This window comes from Columba livia, chromosome 1 (assembly GCF_036013475.1).
Source record: "Columba livia isolate bColLiv1 breed racing homer chromosome 1, bColLiv1.pat.W.v2, whole genome shotgun sequence".
Lineage (NCBI taxonomy): Eukaryota > Metazoa > Chordata > Aves > Columbiformes > Columbidae > Columba > Columba livia.
This window is the reverse complement of record NC_088602.1, coordinates 98,218,612-98,238,875: the sequence shown is the minus strand read 5'-3', so window position 1 is coordinate 98,238,875 and position 20,264 is coordinate 98,218,612. Positions and strand designations below refer to the sequence as shown.

Genomic DNA, 20,264 nt, shown 5'->3' with positions numbered 1-20,264 from the left:
GGCCCCCAGCTGCAACCCCAGCATATATTCTTGTTCCCAAACAACAAGAAGCCAGAAAGCAATCTCTGGTCTGGCACCCATGCTGGCAAGAGCCTGACCGACAGACTACATCCACAATGCATGGTGTGTGGCCCTGGCTCTGCTCTGTGTGCTGTGTGACAAACCTGGGGTCTTCAAACACAGCTACTCTTTGTGTCTTCAAACTGTTTGAAGACATGTAAGGGCCATGCTGCAGTCCAACAGAGTGGTGTTTTACAGCATAAAACTGAGGGTATGTATTGCAGCTGAGTGTGGCAGAAGGGATTTTGAAGTGTGCAAAACCTCCTGGGATACTGACAGATAACTGATAAGGGTGGAGCAAGCCAAACGTGGTGCAGCCTTGTCCTTACTGCCTTGCAAGAGGCTTTCCTGGAGTTAATAATCTTCCAGGAGGAGCCTCGGGCTCTCTGGGACCTTGTCTAGTTGGAATGGTGCAAAGGAGAACCAGGAGTGACCAAGCAGGCAATACAGATTATGAGGGTCCAAGATTCAAACTGTTCTCTGGACTTCTTTAATTTAATGGTGCAGCTGTGCCCTTAGCATCCTTTGTGTCTCCAGACATAAAGAACACTATTCAAACATGTCACTCACCAGTGCAGGACTAAGCTGCTCTTGAACCTCACAGCAGCATTATATAATAAATATAAATATACATGTATATATCTTTATCTGTAATAAAAGAAGTTGCATAAATTACACACCACTGGATGGCAGGAAACCAGTAAAATAATGCTGAAAGGAAACTGTTGCCATAAACAGTGTTAAATCCTGACGTTGCAGTACAGCAGGACTAACTGGGAATGCTCACTGAAACTTGGGCAGGTACTCTACACATTCTCAAAATATTTCTCAGAGAATTGCTTGTATTTTAATTGGGGGTGAGGTCACTACTTACGCATTCATAGCATAGTTGGGTATGACCACAAATGTCATTAGAAGTTCTTTGCATTGAAAAGGCTCAGGCTTTCCCAAAAACCTACTCATGTGCATGGCACTTAAAATGCCTTACAGAAAGAGTTCTCTAGAAATACAGGCTATAGATATTCACCACTCCTTCATTTTTTATGGACGTGAAGTTCATCATAGGTCTGACAATTATTAACATCAGAAATCATTTTCCGTAAAGGATTAACGTAGGGTCACAAGAATACTTAGCCTTTAACTGTAAGCTGAATGACTGGACCTCAGGAAGTCAACTGCTGGCACCAGAACCTGCAGCAAAGGGGAGTGACCAGCTCTCCCTAGAACAGTCTTTGCTCTGGACAGTGAACTGGGAGCACCATATAACATCCTATGGTGCCCTGTGCCAAGAAGGTCGTATACAGCAATTCAAGCAGTATGAAAAGAGTTAGTCATGATGTTCCACGAGAACCTAACATGGTAACGAAGGAAATCTTCTATTACCCTTTTTCCCTTGTCTTTGAGAGAATATGATTTCCTGACTTTTTCTGCTCCGTGGTTTTATCAGAGGCTGACAGCAGCTTTTAAGAGTCAGTCCTTCAAACACACGTTGAGAGGTGTCCGAGCAGTTCTGTATGTTAACGGATCTGAAACTGTTGCTGCAGGTGTTCTGTGGGCTTCACAAAAATACCCTAATCTCTCCAACAGGTTCATGCTTCCCTATCTCTCAGAATAACTTCGAACATCCTTCCCAGCACTATATCCTTCCATCCATGTGCAAGACACTCCACAGAAATAAAAAGATGCTGAAAATCATAGACCCTTTCATATCCCCAGCTGGAGGCAGCCCATTTTGGACAACAGTCATCAAAAGAATTTAACCATGACAACATCAGGTCATCCATCTCCAGCAACAGGATGAGCATGATCAAGCAACTGAGAAGTAACAAAGCATTTGTCACTTAAACACTGGTCATCTGGCTCTTGAAATTCACTTCAGTATTACACACATACACACACACACACACACATACAGATAATAGCATGGGACAATCTTCATGCTTTATATGCTCAATGCTACATGATTAATTATATATTACGTTAAAAAATATCACAGCTGTTTTGCTTTCATGAGCTGTTTCTATCCAATGGATGCTATATAGATATCATAACACAATCTTGCAAAACAAAGGATTTACTCTTTCATTCTTGATGTCTTACATTTCCTGTTTCTATTTATCATCAGTTATAATTTAATTCCTGTATGTTATCCACAACAAAAGCAAACATTTAAAGGCCAAATTTGCAAATTAAAATGCAATTAAAGTTCTAACGCATTAAAGGTCCAACTCCCAAAGGATATTGTGAAGTACTGTCATACTATGAACAGTGTTATTCTGAGTGATGAAGATTATAAATTACTATGACATAGAACTATGCAAGATAATGCAGTAGAGCTGCTGATGTAATTCTCATTGCTTTTAAAAATCCATATCCCTGCTTCTGCTAGTGATGAGTCTGGCCACAGTGTTTACTATAAACTCCAATCAAACGAGCAGGGCAACTGGGATTGATTATAAGACATTACTACATCCTACCTGTGTTTCGCTGTGTATGTTCAAAAACTGAAATGGTGTCATCGCTCAAGAAGCAGCAAATAAGGAATTTCCGATCCTTGTCAATAGGACTATCTGTGATGAGTTTTGCAAGAAAGCGCAGGATGTTACTTTCCAGGCCATATCTAAAAAGCAAAAGAAGAGGTAAGAAATGAAAAATGGAGTATGAGAAAATTTTTCATCACTAAGAGATGCACCCTTCTGAGTTTTGTAACACACCTTAGTTATTCACGTATCAAGAAGGGAAATGGCATAAGATTCCCTGCTTTGTCAAAAACCATTTTCAGCTTAAATTAATGAAACCAGATAGAGTCAGCCAGACAGAAAGGAATCATTTTCCGGGGAAAATTACTTTTCTGCCACAGGTCTGGAATGAATTTGTATTCAAATTCAGTTGCAAATCAAGCTCTAAGTTTCTTTCCAGAAAATTTATAAAGGAAGAATACATTTAGGTACATGTATTTTCAAATCAAATTCTGAATAGCAATACATACTAGGATTATCTCCACAAAATCGGGCCCACCAAATGATCTTACTGGTTGGATATTTGTTGAGTGATTGGGTTTTAAATTATTTACAGTACTGCCATATGCACTACCAATACATTCTAAGCCTTTTTCTTCTTTTACAGAGGTTCTACAGGTGAATCTCTAGTATGTGACTTTGCTTTCCACTTAGGCTTCAAAAACCATTGCCTGACAAACCATTTCATAATGGAAAGTAAAGGATTAATGCTTTAATATTGCTATAGTAAACTGCATGAAATTCAGCAGACAAAATAAGTAAATGCCAGAAAGTCAAACAGAAAAACAAATCAGTGTTGGACTGCTGAAACATACAAAAACCCAGACTAATTCCTGGAAAAGAACCTCCATCAAACTCCCACTGAAGACAGCAGAAGGGAAGGAGGTGGGGGATAGGAGGCTCAGAATATTTGCCTTCTCAAAAGAGAAATTTTGCTGAGTTCAGAGAAAACTGGAGTACTGTATCATTTAAAAAGTCCTCATGCACCTATCCCTTAAAAGTCTGATGAGCTACATATTTTGCTAAAAAAATGACATCCGTACTTAACATTTACTTCCTTCACAAAAAGACAGAATTAAAAATGTTGGAATTATTTTTCACTGAAATACCTGTCTTTCTCCATTAATTTCTTGAAATCTTTTCTGGGAGGCTTAAGCAGCAGACCCATGCAGGAGCACAGAGAATCCTCTTCAGAACCAAATCCATTATAAGGAGGAAATGTTTTTTCTGGCTTTGGAGGCGGTGGAGCCTTATATGGAATTGGGGTAAAATCCTCTACAAGAAAGACAGCAAGATCTATTTATTACTGTTCCGATTAAGCCATTTTACTATGGATTTTAACTTCCAATATGAATACTTATTAGTCTATTTCTGTAGCAGATAGCTGATCAAAGTCAAACCAGGATCCCTCCTACTGTTACAGGGTAGAAAAAGGTTCTACAGAAGCCACCATAAAATTATTGTTTCTTCAAAAGTTTCAGGATTTCATCTATAAACTTAAAATGCTTGACAAATATCATTAAGATACACAGGCAAAAGGAAAGATAAATATTGTTTCAAAAAGGGATGAAATAATAAATTAATAATGCTAAATTAATTTTTCAGTTTTATCCTTTGAGACAACATGATAGAGTAAATACTTGGCTTATGAGTTTCCTTCTCTCTGCTTTTTGCCAGAGGAAAATAAATACATAAAATTTTATTCATTATTTAAAGCATACATAGATGAGAATAATTTGGTACATTGAAGCCAATAGCTTCAGTCCACATCTCTCTTTATCCAGAGTTTTGGAACCTTTGTTTTTACTCATTTTCCCCAGTCTCAAGTCTCTCCTCACAGTGATCAATGGTCTTGACTATCCCAGATACACAGCAGGAGTTCTCCTGACCCAGCAGAGACTTGTCTGGTCAGGAACCTGCACTCACTTCCCATAGGGGTTACTTCCAAAAGCCCTGCTGCCCTATGGCCACTCCTAACTCCTCTCTTGGTGAAAAGCTTGCTGTATCATTTGGCCCCTTGTTGCTTCCCTGTACTGCTCTTTTGCTGCAACACAGCTCCCAGCTGCCAGTGGGGTTCATGAAATATTCAAACTGCATAATACAATCTGCTGGTTAAATAAGGTTATTGGAAAATGGAATAGGTGAAAGGAAAAAAGTAATTTGTACACAGGAGAAAAAAAATGGGCAGACCTAAGGAAAACGAAGACATAAATCGTAGAAACACAGGATAAGTCAGGTTGGATGGTACCTCGGGAGGTCTCTAGGGTGGCCTCCTGCCCAGGAAAGGATCAGCCCCAGGCCAGACCAGGCTGCTCAGAGCTGTGTCCACTTGGGGCTTGACACTTCCCAAGATGAAGCCTGTACAGCCCTGGCAGCCTGCTCCAGGGAGAAAAGATTTTCCTGATATCCAACTCTGAGCCTCTTGTTTCCACTCACGCATGTTGTCTTGTGCCCTCCCACCTGTGAAGAGCCAGGCTGCCTGGTCTCAGCAACCTCCCCACGGGTGGGTGCAGGCGGCTGCTCAGTTCCCTACCCAGGCTGAGCATCCCTGCTCCCTGGGCACTCCTCAGTCCTGAGTGTCCTGGGGCCTCCCCTGAACTTGCCCTGGTTGGTCCATGTCTTTCCTGTCCTGGCAGACCCAAAAGGGGACACAGCACCTCAATGAAGTCTCACAAGCACTGAGCAGCAGGGAATAGTCACTTCCCTCAATTTTGGGGCAGCCAAGGCTGCAGCTGTAGCCCCATCCCAGCTCCAGAACCCACAGAGTCCTTCCCGCACCAACAGAGGTGCAATGAGAAGGTCAGAGATAACTGGGGTCCCACTCGTTACAGCACTGCCTGCATAGTGGCGCACCACCTCCACACCCCGGTGCGCTGGAGATGCTCCCCTAAAGAACAGAGAGCTGGCTGGGCTGGTAAGTGAAAAACACATGAGGCAAACTGGAAGAAGATGGATCACAAACTACAGGCCAGGGGGCAAGGAGTGTTATAAGTGACCAACATATAAAAGTGGACCCCATGAAATAAAGCATTTTTCTTTAAAAGTTAACTTTTCTACCCAGAACTGAAGAGAGATGAATAATCTAAACTTGTAGCATGAGTTTTCATGCAAACAGAGAAGGACAAAACTGCTGTCATTCTGAATAATTCCTGGATTGGTTTGTGACTAAAATGTTTTACATATGGCTACATCCAAAGATCAAAGAAACATACTGTCTCAAAATCTGACTTGCCTAACAGTAGTATGAAGCAGAAAAAATACAGAAAGCATTCAGACATCAGAGTTTTTCTTTAACCTGAAAACACAATAAGATCGTGTTTGGCCTTTATTTCTTAGGACATGGTCTGACTTGAAAAGTTGATCACAGAATCAAAGAATTGAAGAATCATACAATCACTGTGGTTGGCACAGACCCTCAGGACTGAGTCCAACCATAACCTAACTCTGGCACTAAACCATGTCCCTAAGAACCTCATCTACACATCTTTTAAACACTTCCAGGGATGGTGACTCCACCACTTCCCTGGGCAGCCTGTGCCAATGCCTGACAACCCTTTCCACGAAGAAATTTTTCCTAATATCCAATCTGAACCTTCCCTGGTGCAACTTGAGACCATTTTCTCTTGTCCTATCACTTGCTACTCAGGAGAGTAAAGCAACACCCTCCATGCTACAACCTCATTTCAGGTAGTTGTAGAGAGCGAGAAGCTCTCCCCTCACAACCCCCTTTTCTTTAGGCTAAATCAAGAGAGGGTTTTGCAAAACCATGCCAACATTCTCCTCCATAATAAGTACATGTGCTCTTTCTGTGATTCAGAAGTAAAAAAGCCAAGCCCATATGCAAAATAAAGTCCATTCAGAAATTTTCAAAGCCATCTGCACTGTGACATAGTAAGTGTATATGCAGACACGCACAAAAACACTATTTTCTAAATACTGTTTGTGACAAAATCGCCCCTCGGGACATTCGCGGTGTGCCCCGTTATGTAACTTCTACACGCCGCTCTTGTGACACACACGGAGGGCGCCAATCGACGTACAGCGAGGCAGAAAGCAAGCCCGCATACCCACAGGTGCTGAGCGGGCGTGTGCCAAGCGCCGCGCACGGACGGACAGACGGAGCGGCCCGTGTCCCGACGAGGGTTTCCCGCGGCGCCGGGGGGAGGAAGGAGGGAGCAGCACGAGGGGCGGCAGGCGCGCGCCGGCGGCTCCCGCGCTCCCACAGCGCCACCTCGTGGCCGCGCCCCCACCGCAACGCGGGCTCTGCTCATGGGGGTCTCGGTGCTGCTTACAAACCTTGATTTTTTAATTATGCACTGTGTTAATCTGCACTAGCATTTTCTCCCTCAAAGGCCGGAGGCTTGTGACAATGTATTTTTGGCATAAACAAACGCCTTCTCTTTGCGTGGCTGCAAATAACACCCTTCCTGCCAAAATGTGTTTGGGAAGCCGGGACATCCAGTTGAACTGATAAATTTGCAAGACAAGCTAATGTGTTTACATGCAGGTCACAGTGTATGCACAGTAACACTCACTCATAAGGCATTGATTAAGAAATGCTAAAACATTTCCCTGTGTATGTCCTTTAGCCCATATGGATGAAAATCAGATTTATAAACTAAAAGGGAACTACAAATTAAGAGGAATATCATGTTATTCCTCTTATCCCGTTATCGCCCCAAAGACTACATTAAATCCCTCATAACCCAAACTTGGAGTAAACGACATCCACAGAGAAGTTCAGTGCTTTGGTTCCCATCCTTTCCCTGGTACAAAATGACCTTGCTTCACTCAGATTCACTAACAAGAACAACGCAAACATCCTGCCTTGTGCCACCTACAGTTTCCAGGATTTTAAAGGATTATGTATGCAGAGTCTCTCCTGTGAATGAGGAAATTCTGAAAGAAATTGCCATGGAGAAATGCAGTTTACCAAACTAGTTACAAGCTCATTTCTGCAACTTTTGAAGAGCCAGCTAGGTGCAGTAGCCAGCCATACCAGAGCCTCATTTCATCTTTGCTGTGCCACACACCATTAGGGTGGAATCAGACAGCAACTTGCATTTAGACATAAAATGCACTCCTCTCAAGGCTATGACTGTTTCTTAAGAAAATTACCTCTGTCCACTCTGGAAAAGGAATCAATGCTCTCTTCTTCCAGGCCGTACCGTTTTCAGTGTGAATTTACAGTAGGTGGAGGGTAAATTGAAAGTCTGGGATTACAGATTTCTATTTCCAGAAATAATAGCACAGATATTTCCCCCATGGACAGTTTAACCCCTTATTAATTCATCAATTGATGCCCAGCAGGAGACAGGCTGGCACTGGGGTTTATTTCACCTAGTATATCAAACCTTTACCGCATATTAGTAACTTTTTCTCACAACATCAAAACCTGAGTGAGATTAGAACAAGCACTGGGAACATGAGGAAACAAAGCAGCTCCAGCCATATCTTTAGCATATAAACAGTCTGAAGACAGCATAGCCTGCTTAGTTAGGAAAACTAAATTCCTCAAGAAAGTGTTGCCACAAAGGAAGCATTAAACCACCTTGAATGAGCTTGTCTGCTTTCAGTTTCAATATACACTGAAGGTTTTGGTATATATTGTAAGATTACCTCCTGCCCTCAGTCAAAGAACTATAGGAAAACCCTCATGTATTAGATAAAACCATATTTCAAGGAAGAGTCGAGTGCTGCTTATTTTGGATAAGAGTGATAACCACACTGAACATCAGTAGGTAGCAGGCAGGCAAAAAATTCTACCTTCAGAGTAAGAGAAGAGACACCTCTGAGCTTTGCAGCCAAGAACAGGAGAGAGAAATCCCACTAGCCTTGGACAATATAAGATATGGTGATATCCTGGAGAGATGACACGGTTAACACGATGTTCTCTATACGTAAGAAAAAGATGTGTAACAACTGGGTGAGACCTGGTTTCTGTGAAAGTCTGTTTCACAATTTAGGTAAGAAGTAAAATAAGAAGGCAATACCACCATCTTCACAACTTTCACATGCAGGATTAAAGAAAACCTAGTGCTCACAGAGCCATCCATGTGGCTAAAACATGACTGTTTATTCTGATTCAAATAAAATCACCTTTTACAGAGTCTTACTTCATGATTATTCCAGTTACCTGAAGAAAAAAAGCATCTGTAAATGCACAAGTATATTTAGAAGCCACTGCTCACTCTCCACCACATGTAGCAGGGAGGTTAAACACCAGAGAACCTCTGATCTCTGACGAGTCCAGCAAAAATTGGCAGCAGGCTTTAATGCCCCCGCTGAGGGAAAAGCCAGAAGTCATCTGTTATCCAGCAGCAGCTGACTGGCCAAAAGCACACATGTCCTAACCAGACCATCACCCCACGCACTGCGCTGCCCAGGCAGCAGGTCAGATAGGGAGCCTGAGAAATGAGGGGGTGTGAGTGCGAGGAGAGCTGGGACAGGAGAGCGATCACAGGGTGCTACGAAAAGGCCTAACACACAGGCTTGGGAGGTGCTGGCACATGGAATAAAAATCAGTAGGAAAGCAGATTTTACTGTTTGTTTGGTTTTTTTTTTTCCTTCAGGAACAATCTGCTATTTAAGAAAGAACACTTTGTACTTTATACTCAACTCTCTGCTAAGATACTGTATTTAGTGAGAAGAAAAAGTATCAGCTGCCCATCACAGCACATCAGTGGATTTCCTCTTTCAGCTGGGTGACCACAACACCTACATGGCTATGGAAGACTTTTCTCCTTCTCTGAGGCTGCACTAGCAAGTCTAGACAGATAATATCACACATTAAGGCATTTTCTCTTGCATTCATAGCACTGCTGGATGACAGTAATGTCATTAGCTTCCTATTGAAGAGCATTACCTATTGTTTACCCATGGAAAAGCTCTCCTTTGCCTTTTACACACAGTATAGAGAGTAAAACAGGCAAAACCAACATTGGAAATATATTGGATATCATAATCATGCACTTCAAGGGAAATCTAATTCTACTAAAGGGCAAATTCCATCGGCAAGCAACTTATGCTGAAACTGCAGAGTCAAAAATAAATGTCGGCCTCTTTAATGGCTTTGGCAGAAGAGTATAAATTGAAGGGGAGTAATGTGAAAACACAATAACAAACAGCTGGATTGACGCCACGAGGTGCTGAGCACTGTGCCTTGATGTAAGAAGTAATTTATCCACTTGCTTCCTCTTACTCAAGTAAATGGTCTCCATGGACTCAAACTGCAATTAAGCACGTTTCAGTGTTTAATTGGATGGGAGCAGAATGCTGGGCGCTTCGTAGGACTGAGCCCACTGAGAATACCTTGAGAATATCTTGTACCAGACACAAACAAAATTTGTAACTCACTAAGAATGAAAGGTGAACGCCCACCATTTCTCTCTCAAAAGCTGCTTCCAACCTAAAAACTATGCTGATTCTATTCCTAGTCCATTCTAATTAAAAAGTCATACCTACTTTTTTCAATCCTGATGGAGAAAACAGGAAAGAATTTTACAGCAAAATGTGAGAATCTCTAAGCTCTAAGGAAGTCTGTATTTTCTGTGAACAAGATGGGCTGTATCAAGATGGATGTTTTTTTCATGGTAGCCAGAGTCTCTGCTATCAAGTATCATTAAAGATATGTGCAAAACACTTTCCAGTCTCACATCATTGTGTGTTTTGTGTTAAGGAGGTAGAGGAACTGGAGAGAGCACTGAGAACAAAACAGAAAAATTATCACAGGTATAAAAGAATGGGCTATGGAAAACGACTGAAAGGTTTCCCTTAACACCAAATGGTCTGGGAAGGGGGTAGGGTGGTAAGATGGTGTATTGGAATAGTGTTCAAATATGTACAAAGTTCTTATAAAAAGAGGATACTGAGCAGTTGTTCTCCATGTCCAACAAAGACAATAAAAGTTACCCTTCCAGTTTACACAAACCAGTTTCAGAGTAGCTATTAAATAGAATTTCCAACTATGAGGTTAGGACAAGATACCTCAGGAGGCAAAGAGATCTCCTCTTCTGAAGGATGCTGATAAAAAGCTGTACAAACATCAGTGACAATCTATGTATATACACTATCCTGCCTCAGAACAATGGCAACAGATTAGATCACATACGGTCCCAGTTTTCTAGAATTCTACACATCAGCAACTTCTCAGTTCTCCTAACTTGCAAACTATCTAACTTTAACATGCAAGGACATAACCAGTAGTTATTGAGACAGCATTTTGGGGGGGGGAAGAGCCTTTGCATTTGTGTAACACTTGGTTGCATTGATACAGAATGGTCAGCTGCATTTCATTTATTGCCTGCCATGAGTAAGAAATCCCCATTCACTGTTCCAGGATATTTTGCTCAGACAGAGGATATTGCTGCCAAACAGCGGCAGCGGTCTTGGCTGAAAAAATTCTCAGGGAAGAAGCCTCTATTTTGCATCTCTGGAGTTAGACTCGTCGTTATTATAGATAATACTATGATTATTGAATATGGCTTCCTCACACACTGGCTAATATAAGAAATTATTTATTTTGGTATAGACATGCCAGGCTATTATTTAAAAACTCCTAATGAGACATGTTTTGCCAATTAAGAAATTTAATGCTGTAATGGCAGCACTATGCCATTTAATTTCCCAATGCAGCAGGCAAGCTTTGATCCAAACACTACACTCTATCTAATCACAAGTCAAGCTGAAAGAAATAGTCTACCTGGGTATTGTATTTCCCAATGTCAGAGAAAGGCCATAGTAGGATTCTTCCAACCATCTCTGAACAGTCAGCCAGTTAGCTATATTTATTGAATGAATAAACTGCCATAAAGTAACTAAGTTGTTTTTGCAGGAAGATGTCCATAATAGAACCATTAGCAAGTCTGACTGAGGGAATTCAGAGACAGATAAACAAACGAAAGCCCCAATTGTTACACATTTCCAAAATGCTTTTCCATTATGGACATAGTTGCTTAATGTTTCCTGAATGCAGTGCTGAAACTTCAGGGGATACATATGCTAATGGTCCAGAATACACAAAAATGCATTGTAAAAACCAGTAATGTGACAGACTACTACCGTTGTGTCAGAAAATCTTATTATATGAGGATTGTGACATCCATATAAAATGAAGCACAGTGTAATGGGGAATAATTGAGCTCACTCTATTTACCCACTCACTATATGCTCTTCATTATTTTCTGACTGCAAACACAGCTATTGGAATGGGAGGGGGAAGATGAGAAGAAGACTTGGCAGTCTATCCATATGACTATTTTGTCATTCTGGTTTTAAAATAGAGGCAGTTAGGAACAGAATATGTACATTTTGTGTTAGTTTTCAACGGAGTAACATATAAGAAAGCCCTTCTGGATCACCTGCAAAATTACTGCTTTGCTGTTTAACAGCCTACAACAGATTGTTATTGTCAAAGGTTTTAATGAACATGTTTTGTCAGTAATAAAATTGGAAGACAGCTCTGTCAAACTCAGAAGTGTAAAAATACTCATAAGGAAAGGATAATTATCACTACTTACCGATTCCATACTTTGTCCTGTAATATTCTTTAGTGTATTCATCACAATCACAGAGTATTATCTTCCTTCCCCAAACATTAATTACTGCCCCTATTTTCAGGTCACTGTCTTTGTAAAATTCCTGGTGCACTGCTCCAGTCTAATAAAAGAGGAATCATTTATACAGCAGTTCTATAAATCTCAGAATCCCACAACCTTTCTTAAAATCTAGGTCATTTAGTGTGTGTGATTTAAAATATAACCTTCATAGTCCATTTGCAAGGATTTTTCACCCACGCTAAGCTACCTCACTTTCATAAATGTGGAATTTGCATACAGTAAATCTCAGTAGTTTTCATTTGAGTTATTCTCCAGTTGCAACACAATTTTATAAAATAACTCTAGTTGTAGAGGACAACAACCACAGAAATGACAAAAATAACTATAAAGAGATTCAAGATCTGGAGGAATTCAATAATATCTGACCTTACGATTGTCCAGAATGTAACGGCCTTTGTTTCCTACTAAATTTCCAAGCACATTGAGAACAGTGTGATTGGTGATTGTGCCTGGCTGATAGAGCCCAGTGGGAGCATACTGCAAGAAAAGAGAGCAACTCTTAAAAAATACTCTTAACAGTGAAGAAACAGAACATGGTTACCTTAGAACTGGCAAGTTTTTTATAGACTGGCTGTTATTGTAGTATTTTCTTGTGAGAATTTTTAGTAAATTCTAAGGTAATATTACACTACTGAACCTAAAAGCCAGAATTTATGTCAAAAGCCAGTATGTATGCCAGAAGAAGCAATCAGAATCTTACTACGTATCCAAGAGTAAAGGCCCCTTTTCACTGGAAGCAAACAGAAAACAAAGGTTAGCACATGCAAACTAGCACATCTTTGTCAACATCTGCTCTAAAGGCTATGATTTTGATTGGTCATTACTATAAAAACATGCAGAAGAACCACTTGGGGTTGGTCTTACTGTGCTAAACACTGCATAAATACAGGGGACTCAAGTCAGAATGATTCTCCTGGCAAAATTGTTAGTATTTTTGTTTCTATTTTAAGTTTCAAAATTACAACAGTAATTTATCCCACTAATATCAAACTGAATAGGCAAACACATTAAATTTTTTAAAATTCCAACCAAACTGATGATACAGGGTAACCAAAGTGGGTTATTTTCTCATACCACCTTCCCTGACACCTCAACTTTTGACTGATCTCCTCTGATGCCCTTCTCAAAATTTCCACTGAATTCAGAGGAAGAAGCTATCCCTTAAAATTGCAAACAGGGACTTCAATGGTAGAAGGGGTCTGTTAACATAGAGCCACTGATAAATCAGCATCTCAGAACACAGGATCCACAAGGTGAGAAAAGTGCAATATTTTGCTATTAGGCTTTTACAATGAAATCTGATGCACATCTATGGCATCACAAATAGATTACCAGTTTTAGAAGGAAAGGAAGGAAAAAGATTCCACAGTAGTTTACTCCATCTGTGGGCTGACATTATTCTATCATCAGGATCTGTCTGGAGTGATACAGAAGAGTATCCAGCTCATTAATTTTATAATCATAATAAGTTACAGAGGATTCAAACCTCTTGAAGATTTCTCTGAGAGAAGCCTTCTCAAATAAGAACCTCATTAATGTCTGACAAAGCTTATTCATGGATTTCTATCGATTTTAACTAGCTTTGCATAAGGTCCCAAATCTAGGAACTCGATTTTAAGAAATCACTCTAGATTTGCTCCAAAGAAGTAATGTTATAAAATACTGCATTTTTCCAAAGATTCCAGATATAAGTCTCATGGATTAAATTTGAATTCACCTCAGTTTTACATTAGTCTGTTTATCAATATTGGTTAATTTTCTGCACTTACATTACTGCAAAGCTTCCATTACCTTAATACACTACTAGGGGAGAAAAGAAATCATAGAATATCTTTCTTTTTCAATTCTTTCTCCTTTTAGTTTAAGCATGACAAGACTAAACTTATTTTTTTCCATCAGTTATTAAGCTCTCATATATATGTGTAGAACCTAAACCATGCAATTATGATTAATATTCTGATAACACTTTCTAAATATCATTACAATCCTAAAACAGGATTTTCAAAACAAGGAATTTAATATTTCTTAATTAGCAGAATAATTTGAAATAAGCTGAAATTTTCACTCCCCACCTTTGGAAGCTTATCTCTTCTGAGGAAAAGTGGAACTGCATCCCGGCCTGAGTTTACTGGTAGAATTTCTTTCATATCAATAGTATCATCAGCCAAATAATAGTGCAGAACAAGTTCCCGTGGGTCATGAAACATGGATTCTGGGTCATCCCACACACAGAAAAAACGTAAAACATGTCCATCGTGCTCCAGAAATTGTTTCAAAGTGTCAATGCGCTCATAAGGGCGCAATGGATTCATACTATCTAGAATCTGCAGATAAAGGAGAAATTAAGAGAACCACCTTTTTAATTATTTGTTCTTAAAAACAGGATACCATACTGTGGGGTACCATCTAATATTAGAACATGCTTTTAGGATTTTCAAATAACGCCACACGATTAAAATAAATGAAACACTATTTATGCTGTTAGCAAAGAACTATTTGCAGGGCTGCTATGCCCTCAGAAAATATATGAAAACAATTTGGATTGGTTTTGATCCTTGTTTTTCTTGCAATAATGTCCTTCAGATGAGAGAATTGTTAAATTATTTATAGTACAGCTCACATTTTCAACAAATTGCCCATGGTAATCATATGACTACATCTCCAAATAGCATCACCCTTCCTGATTCACTTCCTTCAAAATTATTTCCTATAGATGATGTGGCATAAAGAATTAATTATTTCTTTTCCCTTTGGCGTTTTCTTTCTTTTAGTTTTAATACATAGTTTATTCACTTTTGATTCGTGTCATACAGTTGGCAGGTACTGGGTCTGTATGTTCTCCTCCCAATATACACTCATAGGTCTGAAAAGAAATAGCAAATCTCCAACTAAAGATGTATTCCAGCTGATGTGACCCATGACAAGAAGGTATCTACAGTCACAGCTGCTGCACAATCAGTAGCACTGCATTAAGTCAGATCCCAGGATGATGATACAATCTGAGGTCTGCATTTACCTCCTGTTAGTTACAGACACATATTTAAATGGTAACCTGTCCAGGGTGTTTTTGCCAAGTTAAAATCCATCATGTCCAAAGTGAAGGGGCAAGACAGTCCTTCTAATCTGCAAAATTCTACAAAATTGCTTCCAAAGAAGAATGCTGACAGACATTAATAGGACAATGTAAGTTGAATTGTCTGAACAGAAAGAACTGTTGACTATGGACAGTTTATATCATTTCTGTTTACCCACTGATACGTTTTCTGGCCTTAAAAATATGAGAGGGAAAAGGACCATTCTTTCAGAGCATCAATTCTTAATATATGGAGAGCAGAACTAAGTTTTGCCTGCCAATGTCCCTGCTGTTTTGCAGCATTCTTTCCATTTCAGGTATCATCATGCTCATATGCTACAACTCAGGTATTTACCACCCCACTACTATCTTTCCTCTTTCCTGACCCATGGGATATCACCTCCAATGAAACAGAAATATGAATCTAAGGGATTTGCTATATTTTTCATTGGTTTCATGTTCTATGTCATCGTATTCTTTACTTTCCCTCATACCTTCATTTTCTGGCTACCTATTAGGAGTCCAGTGCAAACCAATTTAATTTTGCTGAAAGCAGTCCAGAGCAATCTACCCTTAATAAATAAAAAAAAATACCTTCCACAAATTAGTCACAGGAAAGTGAGAGCATTAAGCAGCCAGAATTTGCTAGATGACTTTTCCGTAGAACAACTGAGAATATTAAGACCTAGATTTCAGTAATTTTTGGTCTTCTGATGCTTTTATTTCTCAAATCTTTTTCTCCTTTCCATTCTCTTAAGGCACACATATGCACAATACTTGAGCATTTTGCTTGTTTTTAAAGAATAACAACAACAACAAAACAAGTAAGCAGGTTATGTAGTACCATATATAATGTTGACGCAGACAACTCAGCATGTGTTAATACACACCTGTTACCTACAATGTCCGAGTAAGGGAAAAGAAACCCATGGCCAGCCTAAGTCACCACTATGCAGAACCAGGAGACATACTACAAATACTGCTTTTCACTGAGGGACTGCAAAAAGCCTGAAAGCGTGCATGAATTGACACCAACACATTGGCCTGAGGGTGCCTCAGAGACACACAAATTATCCTATACTTCTCAGTCACAATTACCTTCCATTTTTTGCTGCTGAGAGCTGCAGCAGTTTTCTCCATAGGAGGATTATGTTGAATGCAACAGGTCCGTGCAGCACTTGTTGCTTTCAGAGTACTAGGCTGGATCTGTCACACCAGGCTGCATATCATGGGCTAACAGTCCTAACAGAGCCAGGTCAGGAAAACCAGAACTGAGGAAACTGTCATTATTCCCTACGGAAAACATCGTTCCCACTACTATTCCCAGAGAAAAGATCCCAAATCCTGCAGAGAAGAATCCACAAAGCATCTAGGAGCTGTGAGTGAGATTTTTGGAAGAGGTGTGTATGTATACCCATATACTCATAAAAGAGGGAACTGTGTTCAAATAAAACCTCACAAGTCCTAAAACTGCAGAGTGTTGGGTTCTGTGTGACAGAAGAACTTGCTTTACACATGCAAAGAGCTGTTAATAATGTGGGGGCAGAGATGAAAGATGACATATGAATAGATCAAGTGAGTCTGCAGCAAGCCATGGAGGTGCTTGAACCACCATTACAATTAGATCTTCCTTTAAACACTTTAAAAGTGTTTATTATCATTAAATTAGCTCAAGCAAAATCATGAGTAGAACATATAATAGGTCCATTTTTTTCAGTTTAATACTGAAAGGTTTATTTTATTTTTACCAATTTATTTTGTTCTGTTTCAAAAGGCATGTGAATACATCCTGAGAAAATCAGTTATAGATGGGACTTCGCTATGTTAATACAACGAGCCATATAATAGAAATTTGTCAAGCAAGTTTTCTCTTGGGATTTATTATGTTGAAATAGCTACTTTCTATTTGTTATTAGAGAAATATTTTCTATAATGCATATTACTTATAGCGATGGCGCTTTTATTAAGTTTTCACTATTAGTCCTGATCTGACCTTTTGTCGCTCTTTGGTGTATGGGTCATCTGGACGATCAGCAGGAGCATTTAATCGAAATCCCATCTTCCTGAGGAAATTTTTTGTAAACTGGTCACAATCTATAATCTTATATCTTCGGGCATAAAAGATCACTTCTATGTTGATATTGAAATGATCTATAGTATAGAACTGATCTTCATGAGGAGGTGGAAGTGGAATCCGATGCCGTCGAACAATAGTTCCTGTAAAAGAATTAGAATTAGAATGTATTAATAGACTAACTACTGTTGTTCTAAGGATCACTTCACAGACTTGCTAATTTTCTATGCCGATATCACCAAAACAGATGAAGTTATTTGGGCAAACAAAATTATCCTTCATTCAGCAAAAGAACTATTAGGCAAGAGGATCCTTTTTATTAACAACAACACTTGCTGATCATAATCTGGAACTTCAAGTTCTGGTATTTGACTGAAGCTAATGCAGAAAATCACCACCTTCTGAAGCAAACAGGAAACCTCTACAATAAATTTCCATTTGTTGGTGCAAATACGACAGGTTAGTATTTTTTCAGACTACTTTTCTCATTATGAAAAGAGACGTCTTTTTCACTCTTCTTGAAAAATAACAGCACTTTCCAGTACTCATTAATTGTTTAATCATTAATTTTTATTTAAACAAACAAACAAACAAGTTGTGCAAAAAACATTTGGGGGGTGGGTATGGGAGAGACAAGGTTTGTCTATACACTCTGTAGGGTGAGGAGAGCCATATGTAACTAAGCTGAGAGAAAAAACCTGCCCTACCGAGGAAGAAAGTGTGACCTATCAAGCACAGAGGGAGGGACATTCAACTGAGCTTCCCTAAGGAGCACACTGAAAGTACAGACAACAGAGATGAGCCAGCCAGCTGCAGTAAAGAATCCATGTCAAAAATACAGAGCCAGGAACTCATAACCCATAGTCTAACAGGAACAGTATCCAAAAAGAAAAGGGTGGAAAGGGGGTGGAGAAGAAAAAAGAGAGACATTTAAACTTTTTTAAAGTACACACTTAAATTCTCTCCTTTATTAAAGGACCGTTATTCTAAGAGCATTGTATTTGTTTACATCTACCACATTAGAAGGAAACTGCTGTTGGTCTATCAGCTGAAAACCGACAAATAGAGTGATTAATTGGGTAATGCTTCAAAAGTACTCACTGCTGACAACTAAGAGACTGGAGCATCTCTCATATGAGGAAAGGATGAGAGAGCTGGGTCTGTTCAGCCTGGAACAGAGATGGCTTGGGGGGAAAACTTGTCAATGTTTATAAATACCTGATGGGAGGGAATAAAGAAGGCAGAGCCTGGCTCTTGTCTGTGGCATCCACTGACAGGACAAGAGGCAATGGTCACAAATTGAAAGATACGAAAATCCATCTAAACACAAGAAAACACTTTTTTATTGTGAGGGTGATCAAACACTAGAACAGGCTGCCCAAAAAGGCTGGGAAGCCTCTATTCTTGGAGATACTTAAAACCCAACTGGACATGGCCCTGGGCATCTGGCTCTAGCTGATGGTGCTTGGAGCAGGGCGGGGGGACTAGACGATTTTAAGATATCCCTTCCAACTTAAATTATTTTGTGTTCTACAAGTATATTAGAAACCATTTATAAGATACAGTTTCATTAAAGAAATAAGTAACACATACATTAAAGAAAGGTATGCAGCTGCATGTATGACCAGCTATTATTTACTCCAAGTGAAGGTACAGTTCACAAAGAACAGCAGATCAGCACAGCTGGGACTGAATTATTTTTTTCAACATTATAAGAGAACAAAAAAGACAACAGCAAAAGTTTTGCCACATCAATACCTCAATATAGTTGTGTGAAAATACCCTGCAAATAATAAAAAAGATGGTCCAGTCTTCAGCCTCAGGCTCGTCACTCTGTTTACCAACCAAGATGCTTCTGTAACACCAGCTTTACAATGCAGATACCCACTGGCTAAGAGCAGACAGGAATCACCAGTCCATATGATTATAATAATTCCATAGGCTCCCAGCAACTTATAAAATTTCAGTTATTATAAAATGTGCAACTTTAGGACAGCTGCAGTAAACACTCAAAAATTCCAAAATGAAAAATAGTTCTGGTACTAAACTACTACTACAACAATAGTTTACTAGACACAATTATCTAAAAGGTCTATCTCATCATCTCTCGCTACAGAACTGGATCTAGTTCCAGTGCCCTTCAGCTGTGCATCTCGTCATGTTTCCCACTGAGTCCCGTTTGATCATTTTCCAGGACTGCTATTTTGTTTTGGGAGTAGGTTGGGGTGGAGGGGGCCTGGGGAGAAGAAGAGAGGTAGAGGATGAGGGAGAAAGATATTGCTGTGTGGTTTTGTTTGGTGTTTGAAGGGCCTTATTTCTAAATTAGTCTGTGGAAATTCTTTATTGTTCACTTTATTTCCCTAAGGACTAATCTGTACAAAATACCTTCCACTACTACATTATCAGAGTTGTTGAATTCTAACTGTGAAAACATACCCTTAATTTTTTAGGGGAATAAAGCAACAAAGCAGATTTACTTTACATTCCCATTAAAATAATCATTTAAGACCCCTTCAGTATCCTGATGTTTCACATGCAGCAAATCCTACGTTCTGTTAACTGACTTTTGAGTATAAAACAAATTTTAATCTCTATCTGTTTAAGCATACTTATACACATATTTAAGATGCATCCTCATGGAATTATTAGTTAGAAAATATGGTAATTAGCACCTTTTAATATTATGCAAAACTGCATCACATTACCACTAACAACACCACATACTTTAAAATATTTACCTGGTTTGGACTAATCTTTGGGTCACTCCTACAAAAATCAACAGATAATGTGCTAAGTCAGAACAGTCCTCTGCAAAAATGCAAATCCTGTTGAATCACAATTTTAGTAAAAATAGAATGGTTGACAATTTTCTAATATGATGTGTTTTCGGAGCATATATTCACCTCAGAACTGGTGAATAA

The 20,264-nt window shown here is 39.4% G+C and overlaps 1 protein-coding gene across 2 annotated transcripts in view; it reads right to left on the bottom strand.

Annotated features, from left to right (window-relative positions):
• EFHC2 (EF-hand domain containing 2) overlaps positions 1-20,264 on the bottom strand; it is a 66,143-nt gene that overhangs the window by 25,693 nt on the left and 20,186 nt on the right. For both annotated transcript variants that reach the window (XM_065069748.1, XM_065069756.1), the window contains exons 4-9: positions 17,263-17,486; positions 14,269-14,520; positions 12,563-12,673; positions 12,098-12,236; positions 3,689-3,854; positions 2,538-2,680 (exon numbers count right to left, since the gene is read on the bottom strand). In XM_065069748.1, the coding sequence (XP_064925820.1) occupies positions 2,538-2,680; positions 3,689-3,854; positions 12,098-12,236; positions 12,563-12,673; positions 14,269-14,520; positions 17,263-17,486 (1,035 nt within the window). The remainder of the gene's footprint in view (positions 1-2,537; positions 2,681-3,688; positions 3,855-12,097; positions 12,237-12,562; positions 12,674-14,268; positions 14,521-17,262; positions 17,487-20,264) is intronic.